Source organism: Petromyzon marinus, unplaced genomic scaffold (assembly GCF_048934315.1).
Source record: "Petromyzon marinus isolate PM22_M1 ecotype Great Lakes invasive population unplaced genomic scaffold, UKy_Petmar_22M1.pri1.0 PM_G_Scaffold_45, whole genome shotgun sequence".
Taxonomy (NCBI): domain Eukaryota; kingdom Metazoa; phylum Chordata; class Hyperoartia; order Petromyzontiformes; family Petromyzontidae; genus Petromyzon; species Petromyzon marinus.
The window spans coordinates 1,778,387-1,799,308 of record NW_027422997.1 but is presented as its reverse complement, the minus strand read 5'-3'; the positions used below and the strand labels follow the sequence as shown (position 1 = coordinate 1,799,308).

Below are 20,922 nucleotides of genomic sequence, written 5' to 3'. Positions count from 1 at the left end.
CATGACGTTTCGTTTACCCAACGTAACAATCACCAAATGTGCAACTTCGTTTGTAGACTCCAGGGTGTTGCAGGTCAGGAATGACATCCTTCACAGATGGGATTAGATCACGGATTTTGTGTAATATGAAATAGTTTCCGCTTTTTAATGAATAGTTTTAGTTTATTTTTGGGGAGGGGAGGGGGGGGTGGGGGGGGGTGAGGTGCGCACCTTGAGAGGTGTCGTATCCTCTGTCACAGCACGTGACACAGCGTCCCTCGGTGGCCCCCTTCGAGGTGACGCTGCACTGCGGCCCCACCGTGCCGGGGACGCCGTGAGTCTCGTTGCGCTCGCAATACTCCGGGCTGGCATTCACGTGAACCAGGTCGCTCGCCGTGGGCGCCGTCAACTGCTCGTTCACCGCCTCCAGACGCCGGTGGGGCCAGCGGGCGGTGCCGCCCCTGCCGCCGTTGGCGCCTCCGGCACCGCCCCCACCGTTGTGGCTCACCAGCTGCACGGCGGAACTTCTGTCGTACTTTTCCTGCGGCAACCATCATCGTCGTCATCAGGGGATGTGGTGGTTGTTGAGTGAATGCGGGGAGCTCCATTAGCTGTGAGGGACCCTCCCCTCCCCCACCCCCCCCCCCCCGTCTGTAACCCTCCTATGGATTCATCCTCACTCTTGGTTCTTTTGGTAAAGTCACGTAGGTAAAGAAAATAAAAGATACAAAATTTTTAATCACGACGTTTCGATCATCATCAGGTGTGACAACCACAGCAAGAACATTTTACTGAAGTGGGAGAGAAACCGGAGTCAAGGGGTTTATACTGGCCATGGTAGGGGGGGGGGGAGTGGGCGGGGCTGTAGGTGCGGGAGGAGGGGCCAGTGGGGAGAGAGCCACGCATCTACAACGATTGCCGCCAACACGGATGGTGGCACTCGCAACAAAATAGCCGCACTGCCAAGCGCTGACAATGTAATTAACTCTGTAAAATAAACTAGTATCCGGTAAATAAGAGGGAACAACTATGAACTGTTAAATTTTACTTGGTTAATAACACATTTTAATGATTGCTCAGTTTGTATCTGTCCTCTGGGTTGAAGTTATGTCTGTGTTTGTATATCTGGATGGCTTCATGAACAAATCTTTGATGGTAGCCAGACGGCTTGCAGAGCACTTTGGTCTCGGAGAAAACAATATCATGGGAGCCCACGGCATTGTAGCAGTGATCAGCCACGGCGGAAGAGTTAGTCCTGCCGTGTTTCAAATCTCGCGGATACGGTCTGAGACATGACATTTCGTTTCCCCAATGTAACAATCGAAACAAATGCAACTTAGTTTGTAAACTCCAGGGTATTGCATGTCAGGAATGACATCCTTCACAGATGGGATTAGATCAGGGATTGTGTACTGTACTGAATCGGACCTGGATCTTGTGCTTGTTTTTAAGATTTTGGAAATCTTTTTGGTAACGCCTGCTATGTATGGTAACGTGATGGTTCCCCCACCCCCACCATGCCCAGTATAAACCCCTTGACTCCGGCTTCTTTCCCACTTCAGTAAAATTTCTTGCTGTGGTTGTCACACCTGATGACGATTGCTTGTGTTGCAATCGAAACGTCGTGATTTTTTAAATATTTTTATTTTCTTTACCTCCGTGACTTTACCGAAAGATCCTTGCGGTCATGAAACTTCAAATCTAGAAGGCTTCATCCTCGTCACTCCCACCCCACACTCACCTCCTCTGGGTGCAGTCTCATCACCTGCAGCCGTGAGCTCACCTTCAGAAAGTTCCCAATGCTGCGAAAGTCGGCGAGCTGCTGCCAGCAGATTTTCAGCATGCAGGTGCCAAATAACTCGTGGCACTTGCAGCCCATGTACGCCAGATTGTACACCGCCTGCAGCACCACCACTAGCACCGTCATCATCGTCACCACCACCACCACACTCACCGCCACCATCATAATCGCCACTACCAACCGCCGTTCGCTAACAAGTGGCGGTGACGTCACGACGGCACCTGTGCCTGCGTCCGGGGATGGAATTCCTTTCCAGCTCAGACCCAGCGTGCCCTTCGCCACAAACATCACCTCTTGCTGTGTGTAACGGCTCTCTCGCTGCTCCAGCAGTTCAACTGCTGGGTTATGTTTTTTCGCCCTAAAGACGACCGCTTTGTGGTGTTACGATCAAAACGGCGTGGACGTTTTATTTTTTCTACCTCCGTGATGACTTTACCGAAAGAACCCAAAGGGGTGTGGATTCCTGCAGTCGCGAAAGCTTCAAATCAAGATTCATGCATAACAATAATCTTAAATGTAAGAACTGTATCCTGCGACCAGACGTTATTGTACTTGAAACATAAACCGGTAAAATTTTGATTTAAAGCTTTCGTGATTGCAAGGATTTATATTCTTGGTTCTTTCGGTAAAGTCACGAAGAGAAACAATAAAATAATTAATAAATATATAACCAATAAAATTCTCACGACGTTTCGACTGCAACACAAGCAATCATCAGGTGTGAAAACCACAGCAAGAAAATTTGGAAAAAGTTGTTTTTTTTCTTCAAATTTTGATGATGATTGTTTGTGTTGCAGTCGAAACGTCGTGAGAATTTTAATGTTCATATTTTTATTTTGTATTATTTTATTGTTTCCCTTCTACGTGACTTCACCGAAAGAACCAAGAATATAACCGGTGAAAGTTAAAGCGAGAATCATTGCATCAATCACGATTGGTAATACAACCCGAGCCGACGAAGCCGAACCTAATTTGCATTGATCGCAAAAAATAACTTTTTTCCATTACATTTGTTTTTTTAATAACAATACATACACATGCACAACCCACCCGTTCACCCACTCACCAGCCGGCCGGCCTCGTTGTTGTGCAAATTCAACGCCAAAGACTCCCCTCCTTGCCCGCTGCCACGATTGCGATCGCCCGCATCCACGAACCACTTGGCGAATTGGTATCCGTATTCGACGTCGTCTCCGGAGCCGCCCCGCCGAGCACCCAGCGGTAGCTTCATGGCGTGGGGAACGACCCAGGAGCAACCGCCCTGCAGGGCCCCCTGGCGGCAGGCGCGCGCCACCGCGTGGGCCACTCCGGCGGCGGTGACGGCGGAGACGAACGCGGCCTCGCGCGAGCCTGGGGAGACTCCCGGGGGGGCGTCGTGCGTGAAGCCCGCCCCGTCAGCTGGAGACAATGCGGCAAGGCCGGTGTGGGAAGGGGTTTTGGGGGAGAACACGCCAAGCAGGTGGTAGGGAAAACGTCGCCTATTTAGAGACAGACCCCTCTCACGGGATTTGCCCGGGGACCGAACAATGGGCTCCGCGGCCCTGCGAAAGGAGAGCCCCCGAATCGGCGGCATGGGGGCGTGCAGCTCAGAAGCGGCAGCAGCACGAGCGGCTGGGGAGAGCTCCCACCCTCAAGGACCGACACGAGTGGGGACCAGGGGGATCGTCGCCGCGGGTAGGAGCCGAACGCCGTCTCCAACTCCGCGGAATAGATCTCGGGACAGGGAAACGATCAGGTGACGGGTATTACGATTGCTGCGTTTATAGCGGCCGACCTGGGGAGCGAACCAGGGCCGGTGGGACGTCCGGGACCCCCAAGAGGCGTGTCAGGAGCGTCAAGAGCAGTGAAGCGAGCGAGCCGCAGCCTGGCACTGGCCCAGAGCGAAGGCGGTTGTCATCGGGTTAACGGGGCGGCCGCTTGGGCCGCCCGTGGACATCTCCCGCTGCCCGAGGACGGGAACTCTGCAAAGCAGAGTCGCGTAGGGGAGGGGGAAACCCCTGGAGGAGGAACGCGGGAACTCCGAAGCAGAGTTGCGTAGGGGAGGGAGGTGGGCGACCCCCCCCTTTCCCCCCCCCAAAAAAGCTTCTGTGTGCGTGTCTCGGGGAACCGGTCGGGGACCTTAAGTGCGAGTGGATGTGGCGGGCTCGCTCTGACCCCTCACCCGACTTGGCCACGGGGTCCAGCGTGTCCTCCGCGCCAGGCACCGTGCAGTTCCACCGTTTGCCCTAGAACTGGTGCCGGCACTCGGACAGCGCCAGGTGGACGCCCTCGGCCACGTGCGCCATGTGGTCCCGGTGCCGCAGGCATATTCTGCGCTGTGCGGGGGACAGCCCCGGCACCAAAATGCACAGCGGCCGATACTCGGAGGGGTCAAAGTTGGGGGCCCACAGTGCGAGCGACCTGCAGAGGGATGGGGGCGGAAGTCACGGTGGACGGGGGATGTTGACTACCTCGCCTGGTACGCAGGCAGTTGTGGGTTCGATCCCAACCTCTTAAAAAATGCCTGCTGCTGCATGTACGTTTTGAGTTTGCATGTCTCTCCCCATGGTTGCGTGGATTTATCTCCAGGTCCCTCTGGTTTTAGAATCAACGTCTCTACGCGTTTGGAGTGATTTGGCTGCTGCTATAAATCACCACGTGATGATGATATCGGCCACTTGCTTGAGCTATAAAGTGCGATAGCCAGGCCTCTCCTGAAAAAGTGCTACATGATAAAAAGTTAAATAGAGCAAATATCTGTGGAATTTCTACAGGTTTGTAAATTTGAATATTACGCGATGTACACACACACACACACGAGTTATTCTTCTCTGAAGTTGTGTAGTGACACAGCGCCGACCGCTGTCCAGCGGCGGCAACTGCTGTGGACAGCGAGTGCACTCACGCCGTCGAGAGTCTACACACGGCCGCTGCGTGCCGGCAGGGCGGAGGAACCGGGGCAAGGGTCATGGAAGACCTCACAGGGAGGGAGGCCCCTGGAACCCTCTGGTTGGTTTGAGAAGGGAGGTGAGGCCAGGGACGGGGCCAGGGCGGGGCAAGGGGCAATATAAAACCAGCGGTGAGAGCGCTCCGGGCTGCCGGTATTGGGAATGGACTCTTCTTCTCATTGTCGCCTTCACCGGTAATTGTGCGGCCGGACAGCGGTTGGTCGTCTCGGTCGACGCAACGCGGTTCAGGGTCGTGTCTGGGCCGCGGCTGTACGGCAGCGTGGTGTCGAGAGAGAGGCCGGAGTTGGTGTAACGGAAATAAGAGACGGTGCCTCCTGCGACTGCATCGTCTCCGACTGTGCGTGTGCGTGCCGCACGCCGGAGGAGGATGCTACATGGGCGCAGGATGGGAAACAAGCGATTGTCTTTTAGCGCGCAAGACCCCGGCCGAGCCAAGTGGCTCTTTCCTCAGCGGCGACCTGGCGATCATCACGCTGACACTTACAGCAGTAGGCAAACACTCTCAACGCGTGCTTCTAAATGTGGAGGGAATAATCGGAGGACCCCGGAATAAAAATTCTTAAGACGACCACGGGGAAAACATAGCAACTCCAAATATACAGCATGTGTCAAGGTCGCGATTGAACCCACGACCTCCTGCATAACAGCCGAGGTCGTCAACATCTCCTAGCCGCCATGGTGCCCCAATATACCGCGCTAGATACTGTATATGTGATGTATATACACGCACACGATAAAAAAAAAATCCCGTACAACAACCGTATGGGGTGTGCAAAATAGAGGCAAGGTAAGAAGGTTGCTCAAATCGACGTCGAAACTTGTGAGCTCTCATCGCAGCAGTGAGGACGAAGACAGCAGCGGTGGCGGCGGCTTGCGGTCACCACAAAGAGGCGCTGGCGACTGCCCACAGCTGTGCCAAGGCGCAGAGCCCCAGCGGGAACCAGCCCACACGTCGCAGGGGACCCATCGCAATCCTCGTGGTCAGCGGCGCTGCGCAGAAGAGAAGCGGCCCGGTGGTGACGATGTTAACTCCCTCGCCTGGTACGCAAGAGGTCGTGGGTTAGACCCTGACGATGCCCGCTGCCGTATGTTTTGAGTTTTCACGTCTCGCTCATCATCATCATCACCACGGTGGCTGGGAGATGATCGAACCCACGACCGCTTGCGTACCAGGCGAGGGAGTTAACATCTCCTAGCCACCGTGATCGTGACCAACTCGACTGCCGTCACTCTGGTGGGCTCTGCAGCCGACCAACCTCATAACCACGTCGTGCAGTGAATGTATCCAGTCGGGTAGAGACCCCTCCTGCCTGCAACACCGGCAATGTGTTACACACACAGACAAAGTGTTATACACACACAGACAAAGTGTTATACCCAATGTTACACACACAAAGTGTTACACACAATGTTACACACACAAAGTGTTATACACACACAAAGTGTTATACACACACAGACAAAGTGTTATACACACACACAAAGTGTTATACACACACAAAGTGTTATATACACACACACACAAAGTGTTATATATACACACACAGAAAGTGTTATACACACATTGACAATGTGTCATATACCAGGTGGGGGGCTTCAAAAAAAAACCTCTCAGTTCTCAAACAATCCGTCTTAACCCTGCAAATCCCAAACGGTCTGCATGGCTGTGCTGCTGCTGCCGTTTCATCTGCTTGTGGGATTTGCGAGAGAGTCTGAGATGGGGTTTGGGAGGGGTTGGTGTCAGAAGGCATGCGGAAGAATGAACGGAAGAGGGAGGAGGAGGAAGAGGAGTGACCCGTTTAAAGGTCACAGAGGTAAGGGTCAACGAGAGGGCTGCGTGCAGTCAGTCGGTAAATCCCCTGCGGTGTCTCAATCTTTGCGATGTAAAATGGAAAAGTAACATTTATTTTTTGTATCTGTGACGTTCCAAAACGCTCGCTCAGATTGCGACGGCAGGGATGAGGACGCATTTTGCAAGTGACCCATCACTGCAATTCTGCATCATATGAGTGTGCAACATGAGTGTTGTTGTTTTTTTAAATCTGTAATTGTGGAATGCTGTGATGTTGTCTGCTGCCCAAGTCATTGAACATTTTTTCTTAGCTCTGGGGCTTTTCTCCTGGATGGTAAAACATTTTTGGACTCCTCCGATTACATTTGTGGGATTTTATTCAAATGTCTTGCCCGTTTCATACTGGATGATGTTTTTTGTTTGTGTCCAAATTGCTCATCCAGAGGCGTCTCATTCTCAGCCAGGGGTGAGGGTGGGAAAGATGATTTCCTTTATTGGTGGCCAATTAATTCTCAAACCCCGTAAGTGGTAGGCGAGCACACACGAGCACACGCCTTGCAAGCCTCGACAGTGCATGAAGGAGCCCTTGGTGCAAAGCGATTGCACTTTACTCAGATTGAAAGCAGTGTTTCCAGGTCCATTACATTGAATATATCCCACCCCCCCCCCCCCGATTAGTGTTGCCAAGATGCTTGTAGGTAAATGACCACGTGATCGTAATTTTAATTGTTTCATCAAACACAACGATGACGATCAAGTACGTTCAACGCATTCGTATATAAAGTCACATTTGAGAGGAGTTTTAATAAAATGCAATGTAGTCATCGTTGGGGCTGCGCTTTAGTCTATTACGGCATGATAATGTGTTTATATATAATGTAATAACTCTGTGCAGAATATTGTTAAATCATTGTTAATAGAGTGAAACATCCGATTGCCAAATATAACCTTGTAAGATGATACCCCACACACACACATCTTTGTCGCATTTATTTTATTAAAATTACATTTTCTCGATAGCATTGGATTTTCATAGAACAAAACGACTTTTGAAGAAATTCTATGTCAAGTCAAATTAGTATTTCTAAAGGCAGGCACATGCAAAATACGTTAACATGAATATTTTTTACATTTTTTTTATTAAATATCTCAATGTTTCAGCACATGTCTTACCGACACTAATATATGGTTACATTTCACCGCGTTCACATTTGTAAACGTATAACCAGATGCCATCCAGCACCGTTCGTGAGCGTTGTTAATAATAAACAAAATGCGATTAGGTTAATACACAGTACAGTTAATGTCCTTTTTAAAGAGGGCGCTTTGTAAGAACATCGACTTGCAGAGTGAGCAGCACACACAACGGATGAAGGCCTCCCTCCCCCATGTTGCGTCAGTCAGAGGTTGTTTGACCATACTTCACCACGCTGGTCAGTGCTTGTTCATAAACGTGGGGAGGTGAAACAGGCGTGCTTCAGATATCACCCTCTAAAGATAAAAACTTTAGAGTTTGATTTCAAGCTTTCGTGACTGCAGGGATTCACATTCTTGGTAATGATTGCTTCTTGTGTTGCAGTCGAAATGTCGTGAGAATTTTATTGTTTTATATTTGTATTATTTTATTGTTTCCCTTCTACGTGGTGACTTTACCGAAAGAACCAAGAATATAAACTTTAGAGTTCTTACCAGGCAAGGCCCACAGAGCTAGAGATGTTTTTGTTCACAAGCGACGTGGCTATCACAAATAACTGTACTTGCTTATCTACCAGTTATGTGTTACTTATTTATTGGATATTTACTTTTGTTACTTGTTTACCGTTTAAAGTTCACTCGTTTGCGGTTAGTTTGTCGTCTTTGTGCACGTTATGATTTTAATGTTAACAATTGACAGTGGAATGTATTACAAATGTAAACTTCGTATTAGTACGATGGAATAAAGCTGCGGTAACGACGTTAAATCTATGAATGCATGCGGGGTATATGGAGGTGCGGGCTATCTGAATTTCTGCGGGTGACATGCTTGAAACTACGGTAGTCTCAATGGAGCGTGGCTGCTGGTGGAGGGGGGTGAGGGCATGTGAGGATGATGAGACTCCCCGGTATCGTCTGAAGAGCGCGATGGGCCGGGGAGTTTCATGCTCCCCACCGTGAAACACTTGCACACACACACAAAGACAAAGGTCCCCCGTGCAAGCCTTAGACCATCGAGGCAAGTGCCGTTAGCGAGTAGCGGCGCCACGCTCGGCCGCCTTTGTCTCCCCTGTGGCGAGGTCTACCCATCGCACCAGGTGTGCGCATTTGAGGCCGAGTATACCTAGGGGAGGCCCAGGACCGGTTCAGATAATCGTCACTGGCGTTGGCCGTGAGCGAGGGAACTGAAATCGGGTCAAGAATTGACCCCACCTACGTTCGTTAGATTTATATTTTTAAGGCCGGAAGTTTGACCACTCGCTCGCTCCCTTCGGGCGAAGTGGCTAAGGAGCGAAATCCTTTCGCGTGAAGACGAAAAAAAACTCGCCCGCAATGTGGCGCCATTCCGAATTAAATAGACGCCGATTGCAAACGGTGCGACACTTTGGGACGTGCTCCACGGGCCGTGGACGAGTTTCCCCGTCGTCGGCAGTCTCACCTGGCAGGTGCACAGGCAGGTACACAGCCTGGCAGGCAGGTAGGTAGGCTGGCAGGAAGGCAGGGCAGGCAGGTGGGGCAGGCAGGCAGGCGGGTAGGCAGGCAGGCAGGCAGGTGGGGCAGGCAGGCAGGCGGGTAGGCAGGCAGGCAGGCGGGCGGGCAGGTAGGCAGGCGGGCAGGCAGGCAGTGGAATCCACACCCCCGCAGTGTCAGCGGAGGGCCCTTTTATAGATCTTGTTGTTTGTCAAATTACTCATCACGGCGTGCTCATCACGAGTCCACGTGCTCCCGAGATGATCTCATCCCACACACAGATTAAAATTAATTAGCATACCAAAATTAGCATAGGATAACCTTTGACCAATCGCTGCGCACCATCGCCGGAGACGCGCCCAGGTTTGCCTCTCGACCAATCGGATCGCTGGCCCTGCCCCCCTCCCCACTTTGGCACGCGGCGACCAATCAGATCGCGGGAGGTCGCTACCATTTTTAATGCCCTACACGCTGAACGCCGCGCGCCCATGTGCGTGTGAGTGTTTAGTTTTGTTTTAATTATTTTAATCATTAAAGTTCGCGAGTGTCAAGGTAAGCTACGTTGACTTTTTTAAAGCATTTTCTCAAGAGAACCGTTGTTGCTGTTGCTGCGGCTGTTGTTGTGAAAGGCCCGGTACACCCTGAGGCCTTGCCTAGACTAGGACAGCCTTGATGTCACGTGGGTCCACACTCTTTGCGTCTTTCGGTAAAGTCACGGAGGTAGAAAATAAAATTTATTTATTATTTAATTTAATTACATTTTATTTTATACCTACGTTAAATTTAATTTAAAATGTTTATTTAAATGAAATGTATTTTATACCTACGTAATTGTTTTTATAAATGAATATTTTTTTATAATTTAAATTCATTTTATTTTATACCTACGTTAAATTTAATTTAAATGTGTAATAAATTACATTTTATTTCATACATACGTTAAATTAAATTGAATTTTTGTATAAATTAAATTTCTTTTATACCTACGTTTAATTAAAATTTTTAATAAATTACATTTATTTAAATTACATTTCTTTTATACCTACGTTAAATTAAATTTTTAATAAATTACATTTATTTAAATTACATTTCTTTTATACCTACGTTAAATAAAAAAAATTAATTACATTTATTTACATTTATTTTATACCTATGTTAAATTACATTTTTTAGTACATTTATTTAATTTAAATTTATTTTATATCTACGTTAAATTAAATGTTTTAATAACTAAAATGTATTTTATTTAAATTAAATTTATTTTATTTAATACCTACACATGTACAGTCATTTTAACTCCTCTGACTGCTACAAGCTAAGTGCGGCCTGGAATCGTATTATTAAGTAATACATTTTACAATTACAATTCCTTATAGAGAAACCCCATACTAATGAACTGACTACGTATCTATATAATTAAAAGACCGCACGCAGACGTCGCAAAAGCGGACCCCGTTGTCAATGATATAATTTGATGTACGTACAGCAGTTGCTGTACGTACATCATTAAAATTACACCGATTGCAATACGTCACCAAAGACGACACAATTTTAATTTGACCCCCGGGTCTGATCGCGTTAACTGTGCAGGTGGCGGGTCGAGAGGTGACTTGCACGTGTGTGCAGTTTGTTGAATATTGACGTGCGATGACTTGTGGAGAGGAAGAACGATGATGATGGCAATGCAAGTCTTGAAGTCTGACGTTGTTCTCCGAGTCGTGTAGCCTACCGCGTGCCACTTTGGGGATTGCGTAATGTCATTTTAGTTTCCTCTGTGGAACTTTTTATTTTGTTGATCCTAACGATGTAACTAACGTAGGGCGGGCTTGGGAGCGGCGTTGACGATGTGTTTTGGCGTTACACCAACCAGCACCTTTGCATTCAGAAGTTGGAGGTGCTTTGATTGTTACAGCGAGAGGTGGAATCATCACCGCCATCGTCATGGGTTTAAGTGGGCACGGAGCCCGTCAAGGGAATTGGTAGGTAGAGGAATGGGGTTGGAGAGTATACACAACTTGCATTTCTAGTCATTTCAACAATTTATGGGCATGTGCATCATTAACAGTGTCCTGATTGATGAGCAAAACAAAATCGCAATTTAATCGTGAATCTATTGTCATAAATGAGTCCAAAATATCAATAGTCATGCTCAAAACCGCATTCCTATTGTTATAAAAATAATTGTACCCCCCATTCATGATGACAATTCCAATGTGAATTTTGATTTAAAGCTTTCGTGACTGCAGTAATTCATATTCTTAGTTTTTTCGGTAAAGTCACGTTGAAGAGAAACAACAAAATATATATTTTGTTATTTTGTTGTTTCTCTTCAACGTGACTTTACCGAAAAAACTAAGAATATGAATTCCAATGTGGTCATTATGATGCTCAGAATTACACTTATATTCTCAGAATCATGAACATTTATTAAAACAGCAGTGTGCTCAAAATGCTCATTTAACAATTGCAACATGTACACAATCAATTCCAACATTCTAATCAAAGTAAGTCCTATGTATCGTGGTGTTTTCATGCTTATCCATTATTGCGCGCCCCCCCCAAAAAATATACAAAAGTGTATTTTTATGTTTGCATGGTGTACAGTCTGGAAATTACTCACATGGCAAATTTCAAGCTTGGTGCGTGTCGGGAAGTACGCTAAACATTTTGAACAGACGCACACATTCACAACTTTGCCTTTGATATATGGAGATTAGTAATAAATTGTTAATTTAACTACTTTCATGTTGACGGATTGGAAATAGGAATAGCACTGGCTCACCACGGGGCTTATCGCGTGGTATCTGGGCACTTTATTTGAAACGTAAACCCCACAGTTTGTGGGTACAATTCCTCGCAAGTTGCGTCCACAGAGACAGACAGACAATGACGTTTCTAGGTAAGAGTAAGAAATGAATCTACGTGTCGAGGAGAGACGAGAGAGCCAAGAGGTCACCTCGGGAGACGGGGCGGCGCGTCAACCTTAGTCACGTGACTGAAGGAGTGTGGGCGTGCCGTGCGTACGTGTGTGTACTGTGTGTGTGCTGTGTGTGTGTGTACCGTGCATGTGTGTGTACCGTGTGTGTGTGAACTGTGTGTGTGTGTCCCGTGCGTGTGTGTACCGTGTGTGTATACTGTGTGTGTGTACTGTGCGTGTGTGTGTACTGTGTGTGTACTGTGCGTGTGTGTGTACTGTGCGTGTGTGTGTGTGTCTGTGTGTGTGTACACCGTGTGTGTGTGTACTGTGTGTGTTGTGCGTGTGTGTACCGTGCATGTGTACCGTGCGTGTGTGTGCACCGTGTGTGTGTGTACTGCGTGCGTGTGTGTGTGTACTGTGCGTGTGTGTACTGTGCGTGTGTACCGTGCGTGTGTGTGTAGTGTGTGTGTGTACTGTGCGTGTTTGTGTACTGTGTGTGTGTACTGTGTGTGTGTACTGTGTGTGTACTGTGTGTGTGTACTGTGCGTGTGTGTGTACCGTGTGTGTGTGTGTACTGTGCGTGTGTACTGTGAGTGTGTGTGTGTACTGTGCGTGTGTGTCGTGCGTGTGTGTGCACCGTGTATGTGTAATGTGCGTGTGTGTGTGCACCGTGTGTGTGTACTGTGCGTGTGTGTGTGTCGTGCGTGTGCACCGTGTGTGTACTGTGCGTGTGTGTACTGTATGTGTGTACTGTGTGTGTGTACCGTGTGTGTGTGTGTACTGTGTGTGTACTGTGTGTGTGTGTACCGTGCGTGTGTGTACTGTGTGTGTGTACTGTGTGTGTGTAACGTGCATGTGTGTGTACCGTGCGTGTGTGTGTGTACTGTGTGTGTGTTACGTGTGTGTGTACTGTGTGTGTGTGTAACGTGTGTGTGTGTGTACTGTGTGTGTACTGTGTGTGTGTAACGTGTGTGTGTGTATAACGTGTGTGTATGTAACGTGTGTGGTGGTAGTCTAGCGGTTAGTGCACTGTACTACGAACATAACGACCCGAGTTTGATTCCCACTCACAGCCAACACCCAGTGACGATTATTTGAACCGGTTCTGGGCCTCCCCTAGGTCGACTCAGCCTCAAATGTGTGTGTGTGTACGTACACTACACACACACACAGTGTGTGTACGTACACACACAGTGTGTGTACGTACACACACAATAATGTCCACGTTGTTGTTGCTGAGTTCACGCACCCAAGGGAGGGGGCAATGGAAAATGAATCTAAATCAACTTAAACTCCATCCCCGCTCTGTGACGTCACCACTCAGCATGACCTCATCGGCATGAAGTGCCAGCGGGAGGTGTACCTCGCTAGTGACGTCATGTCACCAAGGTATTCACATTCCCCCAACCCCATCCACGGCGCTCTTGAGCGTGACGTCACCTCCCCTTGGGTCACTGCGGATATCAATCCAGTGGCAGTCCTTATTTGGGCAAAGCTACGCCCAGTGACGGCGGTTCATTAACATAATGTATCCGTTGAAGCCGTCGGGTTAAGCAGCCACGCCCCATCCCTCGACATATGGCCAGTTAACATTAACATAATTTATTCAGTTACAGAGCTGCTCATGGGAGGGGCGTGTCTCTTACCCCGGAAGTGACGTCATGTTACCTGCTTACCCGCGTAACGTCGCGAGGTAACAGGAGGCTGCCGATCCGCGCTTGCACTGAAATCCGAGGTGAGAAATTCTCATGGTTGTGGTGGTGGTGGTTGTTGTTTACCAAGGTAGAGCCTCTCTCTCTCGTAGGGATGTCAGTTGAGTAGCAGCGAGCATGGGAATCGATGTCCAGGTTGGAACTTTACAACGCGGGGCCTAGCCACGCGGGGCCTTGCCTCCTGCCCTCGCCTGATTGCGTTTACTTTAATTATCTCGCTTAAGTTTAATTTGTCTTCACCCGGCTCGCCACTTTGTAACTTTGTTTTATTGTCAATATTCACGCAGTTTTTATTTTCGTTCTTTTGTTACCAGGCCAAGCCCGCTTGAGCTGCTATACCGCTCTTGTTATCAGAAGCGACCTGCCCACAACAACACAAGGTGAGGCTTTGTCAACGTGTGTGAATGTTTTGACTTAAAACTTTGGTGACTGCAGGAATTAATATTCTTGGTTCTTTCGGTAAAGTCACGTAGATAGAAAATAAAATAAGAATAAAATTAAATGAATAATTGAAAATAAATAAAAAACCCACGAGGTTTTGATCGCAACACAAGTGGTCTTTATCTTATTAAATTTAATCTGTTATTTTTATTTTCTATCTACGTGACTTTACTGAAAGAACCAACAATACGTGTGTCAATGTATCGGTCAAAGACGCTAAGCGCGTGCCGCTGTTGACTCTCAATGTGTGGAGGGGAACACCTTCACCACGGGGAGAGAGAGACAGAGACACGGATAGCCTCGGCTATGTTGATGATCCTCGATTCATTGGTGGAGTGAGGAAGAATTAATGCTGAGCTGATGAAGGTGGCCAGGCATGGTTCTGGTCACACTGCCACCTGTTTACTCATGGCAGTGTGTGACAGTGTCAAGTTTGTGTTTGAAGTAAAGTCTATTAACTCTGTTGAACACGGAGGTTATATCAAAACAATAGTTGATTTTTGTTTTCCTCTGGAACTCTTACTAAGAATGGAAACAGGATGTGAACACAGCACACACATGCAGCTGAAGTCGGAACTGTTCATCCCCAGCATGGACATATGAGCTTGGATTCACACCTGAGTTGCGATTGAACGTTGATTAATGCATTTCTGCATAACAGAAATGGTATTGTTTTCAACACCCTTTGCTATGTCAGCCGAATTTAGCTTTCATAAATATTCCTTTTGTAGTCAGACAGCCCAAATTGTGTGCTCGGAGTTTTGGGTTAACATTCATTTTGAAGATATGAGGGCTTCCAGGCATATTTATGACATTTGCCCTCTCGTGATGAATTTGGAAAACGTTTTCACTGCATCATGAATATAGTAATAAGTATAGATGTGTAAGTCACTGTGTATATATGCATTCCTCTGTGCCTCGAAACTGACTTGTAAATGGCGTGGATAATCTTATTTTCTGTCTGCAGCTGACGCTTCCTCTGACGCTTCCTCTGCAGAATTGGTTTCATGGAGCAAAGGCAGCAGCTCGGTACGACAAGTGAACAATGCGACCAGCGTGCATACAGCACGCACCGGACTGGAATCTTAACACAGCACCAGAGAACTCGCACAGGAGAGAAACCCTTCAAGTGTACTGTGTGTGACAAGGCATTTTCATGGTCATCTGTTCTTAAAAAACACCAGAGAACACACACAGGAGAGAAACCCTTCAAGTGTACTCTGTGCGGCAAGGCGTTTTCAGATTCATGTTATCTTGTAATTCACCAGAGAACACACACGGGAGAGAAACCTTTCAAGTGCAGTGTTTGTGGGAAGGCATTTTCACGGTCATCTGCTCTTAAAAAACACCAGAGAACACACACGGGAGATAAACCCTTCAAGTTTACTCTGTGCGGGAAGGCGTTTTCAGATTCATGTCATCTTGTAACACACCAGAGAATACACACGGGAGAGAAATCCTTCAAGTGCAGTGTGTGTGGGAAGGCATTTTCACGGTCATCCGCTCTTAAAAAACACCAGAGAACACACACGGGAGAGAAACCCTTCAAGTGCAGTGTTTGTGGGAAGGCATTTTCACGGTCATCCGCTCTTAAAAAACACCAGAGAACACACACGGGAGAGAAACCCTTCAAGTGTACTCTGTGCAGGAAGGCGTTTTCAGATTCATGTTATCTTTTAATACACCAGAGAACACACACGGGAGAGAAACCCTTCAAGTGCACTGTGTGTGGGAAGGCATTTTCACGGTCATCTGCTCTTAAAAAACACCTGAGAACACACAGGAGAGAAACCTTTCAAGTGCAGTGTGTGTGCGAAGGCGTTTTCGGATTCATGTCATCTTGTAACACACCAGAGAACACACACGGGAGAGAAACCCTTCAGGTGCACTCTGTGCGGGAAGGCGTTTGCACATTCATCAAATCTTCAAGTACACCAGAGAACACACACGGGAGAGAAACCCTTCAGGTGCACTCTGTGCGGGCAGGCGTTTGCACGTTCATCAAATCTTGAAGTACACCAGAGAACACACACGGGAGAGAAACCCTTCAGGTGCAGTGTGTGTGGGAAGACATTTGCACATTCATCTGATCTTGTAAAACACCAGAGAACACACACAGGAGAGAAACCCTTCAAGTGTACTCTGTGCAGGAAGCCGTTTGCAGATTCATCAACTCTTCGAAGACACCAGAGAACACAAAAGCATCAGAAGATCCACAAGGAGCGGAGTCGGAGTCTGAAATCAGCTTGTGAAAGTCAAAGTGCCGCAATGAGCCCATCCCTCATGAAACAAGAACCGGACGAAAATCCCAGCTTGGACACTTTTAAAGGTATCAAGGTGAAATATGAAGAGGTGATGGTGAAATGTGAAGAAGCGATGAGCGACGAAGTGAAGGTAAAATGTGAAGATGAAGATTCAACTCCAAAATGGGACCTTCACATCGTAAAGCTGGAGGAGAATTCTGACTGTGAGTCAGAGTGAGGCAACTCCCAGCAGTTTGTGGAGGTGGAGGTGTGGGTGGACTTGCTCCTAGACAATACAAAGTCAAGTGGAGACCCGGTAGATGTGTAAGCCAGAGACGATGTTGCCCCAATAGATGCACCTTTGTCACAGGCCTTTAATGACAAGAATGTGAAGTTGAACACTTTGTGGGCCCGTGGGTTGGGTAAATCTCTAACCAGGAGCAAGAGCCAATAAGCTCCCAAGCATTCACTATGTAATCATAATAATTGCTTTTACATGGTGCTTGCTTAATCCCCTCAGCAACTCGGAGTTTCGTGTCGTACCTCGTCTGAAACACTCAAAGAGCATCCCCAAGTAGCAGCTGCCCCTGTGTGGTACAAGGTTGTGATGATTGATGTGTCATCTCAGTTGTGTAGTTTGTAGGTAATGTTTAGAATTTGCTACATTTTCACTCAGACGCCAGCATGCAATGGCCAAACTCATTTTGAATGACACAATAGTATGTTTTACATACACTGTGAAGCAGACTGTGCATTTTTTTAAAAGCTTCTTGTTAATACGATGTAACGTGATGCAGTATATTTCACTGCAGTAATCCAATTTTGTTAATATGCCTGTCAATAATTTAGAATGAATACTTGTCTGATTTTGTGCATACTTGTAACATTTGATCTGTAAGGGTCAAACATTGAATAAGTGATGTTAGGACAAAGTGTGTCTGTTTGGAAGTAACCTGTACAGAGAACTCAGGTGAGACCCGTTGTTCTTGTGATACAGGTCAAACGGTGTTTTTGTGTTCCACGAAGCATCTGGAGCAACTCATTGTCTTTGAAATAGGTAGCACACTCGGATCATTCATCAGTTACAAGGCATACCACTTGAAAGTTACACGTATAGGAGGAGGTACATTCTCTACAACACGAATTGTAGTTTTGTCTTACGTGTTGACATAGATTTTGTCTAACTAGGACTAGAAATGCACCTTGCTGATTCACGTCTGGATGTTCATACCTATCGGTTGAAGCAAACCCCACTGCTGTTGTTGAGACGCTGTGCACCAATAATGGTCCAACACATTGACGGCCTTCAGGCCAGGAAAGTCACAACATTTGCACACGAAGGACGCATTCACGCAAGTACCCCATGCTCCGTTTTGAAGTTTTAAAATGAAACATCTTTGAATTGTGTTGTGTTTTGAATTAGATGATTTTATTTCTTCATTAAAAGTTTGTATCAATTTACATCTGGAAGACTTCATTGAAAAGGACATTTCGTGTTAATTTTCTCTCGTCGTTAAGTAGATGGCCTTGCCGGGGGTTCGGTTCGATGCGGACTTTCACCTGTTTGGGATTGCGGGATCGAGATAAGGCGCCACGGAGCTGGCCGTGAGAGAAGACCGCCGTCTGCAGATCGATTCCAATGTAATCGAACGTCTGTCCCTGCGCCTCCGTCGTCCATGCAGGGGGTGCGTAGGTTTGCAGTGCCCCCTGCATGAAAACAACGGAAAGTGCAGCTCTCATCACAGATAGATAAAGTTGTGCGCTTATATTTAAAATGTTATTCTTTTATAAGGTGATGTTGAAATTGGAAAGTGTTTGATGATTTCAATCAGATTGATTCATTATTATGCAACACATCTGAGCTTTTGTGGTCCTGTTGAGATCAAGTTGGAAAGAGTCCGTGACTATAACTTTGCTCAATATTGTAAACGTGTTTCTATTATTTAGTTATTGTTGTTTAATGCCAACTACTTCAGATAATGGGTTTCAAGATGTACTTGAATGGCACGTTCGTTGTTCCGGTGTTTAATGGCTTGGACGTCATGGCAAATGGCTTCCATCGATGTGGAAGTCAATGGTGGATGATGATTTGACATTTCGGTGTTGATTTGGAGTAGATTGTTTAACTGTTGCATACCGGGTGGTGAAATGCTTTGCCGAGTACCTGAACTGTTTGACCAAGTGAATTCATGAAGAGTTCGATACGAGTTTGAGCGTTAATATTCTTGCGGAACAACAAAGATCTGATATTTTAAAGATTCCTGATCGTACGTTTATTGCGACAATGTTCAAGGGGAACACGTGTGGAGGAGAGTTCCGGGTGAAGTCTCCCCTTACCTGGCAACCATGGTGGCTGTCCGCTGATCACTCTCGCTCCGTCACAGCTACGAGCTGTAGGGACGGGATTCTCCACCCTGGCGCTGTTTTAATTCACGGCACCAAGAGTGGAGAGCCTCATCCCTGTAGTGCCCTCCTGTTGTGCCGCAGCATTTACCGCGTAACGAGGCAATACAACACACACAGAGACACACAGAGACACACACAGAGACACACAAAGACACACACACATTACACACAGAGACACACACATACAGACACACACACAAAGACACATCACACACACAGAGACACACACACGAAACACACAGAGACACACACATCACACACACATCAAACAGAGATACACACACAGAGACACACACACGGAGACACACCACACACAGAGACACACACCACACACACGTACACACACGGAGACACAGAGACACACACAAACAACAACCGTCATTCGCCACTAAGTGGCGGTGACGTCACCACGACGCTTGTGCCAGGCTATGTGCACCCACACAGACACAAAGATCAAAGAGACACACATCACACACGGATACACACAGAGACGTACACACAGATACATACACACAGATACACGTACATACACACACATACACACACGTACATACAGATACACAGATACATACACACACATACACACAGATACACACATACAACAACAACAACAACCGCCATTCGCCACTAAGTGGCGGTGACATCACCACGACGCTTGTGCCAGGCTATGTGCACCCTGAGGCCACGTGAAGTGTCGAACGCCCGCTGGCAGGAGGTCACGGGGCAGACCCAGGTGCCACGGGTCGACTGACTGAGATGACTGGCTGATGCACCACCTGTGCCCCCTACTGTGCCAACCTGCTGTGCTTTAGCCACCCGGCGCTCCGCTCGCTGTTGTGAGTGTCGCTCCTCCGCCCTCCGTTGTTGTTGGAGGGCGACTGCCTCCAACTGCCCAGTAGCATCCTTCACGAGCCTCCTCCACAGAGGCCGATCTTGACACCGCTGGTACCAGTCATCGGCAAGTCCACTCAGCTCCACGTCCTCCTGTACCACATCACTCCATCTCTTCTCTAGCCCGTGCCGCGCCCGCTTAGCCCCCTCAATCCGGCCAAACAAAAGCTGTTTCGGCATGCGGTGGCTGGGCATGCGGGCTACATGACCCAGCCATCGCAGCCTTGCCTGCCGGAGGAGCTCACCGATGGGACCCTGCCCAGATCTTTCAAGGATTTGTGAGCTCCTCACACAATCCAGTCTGGTTAAACCCAGGATGGATCGTAGGCAGGTCAGCCTAAATGTTTCTAACCGGCGAAGATGTTCCATTAGGGGGGTCCACGTTTCGCAAGCGTAGAGAAGGGAGGGAATGATCGTGGCCGAGAAGACCTGAAGCTTAGTGCGGAGCGACAGACCAGGTAGCTTCCACACAGCGTTACGCAACCGATGAAAAGATATTGCCGCTCGACTGATTCGGAGTGAGACCTCTGCTGTTAAACTGGAGCCAGTCATAAGCACACTGCCCAGGTATGGGAAACTCTCCACTCTCTCCACAACTGCCCCATCACCGATTGGGAGTTGTGGGGGTGGAGTGTCCGATGGTACAAAATACCCAGGCAGGTGCTTAGTTTTGGTGGGGCTGATGGTAAGGCCCCACCTCTTAGTGGCACGCTCCAGTCTCAGCAGCAGCGTCTCCAACTCCTCCTCTGACTGAGCAGCTATTACCAAGTCATCAGCATACATAACGTGGTTGAGCAATAGGGAGCCATCCCTTGACCGCACCCGGGCATCGATTAGCCTCCCATTATATCTGTACCATATGGAGATTCCCCCGGTACAGCTATTGAAGGCTTCACGAACTACGTGGTCAAAATAGATGTTAAATAATGTGGGAGCCAGAGGACATCCCTGTCGCACCCCAAGGTGTACAGGGAATGGCTCTAACTCCCGGCCACGTAGTTTTACCCGGGCCCGCTCACCATCATGAAGGTCCTTAATGATCGTGAGCAGAGGGTCAGGTACTCCAAAAGCACGAAGAACGACCCAGAGCCCAGGCCTACTGATGGTATCATAGGCCTTGACCAGGTC

The 20,922-nt window shown here is 47.8% G+C and overlaps 1 protein-coding gene across 1 annotated transcript; it reads right to left on the bottom strand.

Moving 5' to 3' along the window:
• Positions 1-210: 210 nt before the first annotated feature.
• LOC142917309 (protein Wnt-5b-like) lies at positions 211-3,353 on the bottom strand (the record flags this gene model as incomplete). Its single annotated transcript, XM_076061939.1, has 3 exons — positions 2,847-3,353; positions 1,763-1,879; positions 211-520 (listed from the first exon to the last, which is right to left on the bottom strand). Coding segments are annotated over exons 1-3 (934 nt in total), but the record flags the coding sequence as incomplete, so codon positions are not given.
• Positions 3,354-20,922: the final 17,569 nt, after the last annotated feature.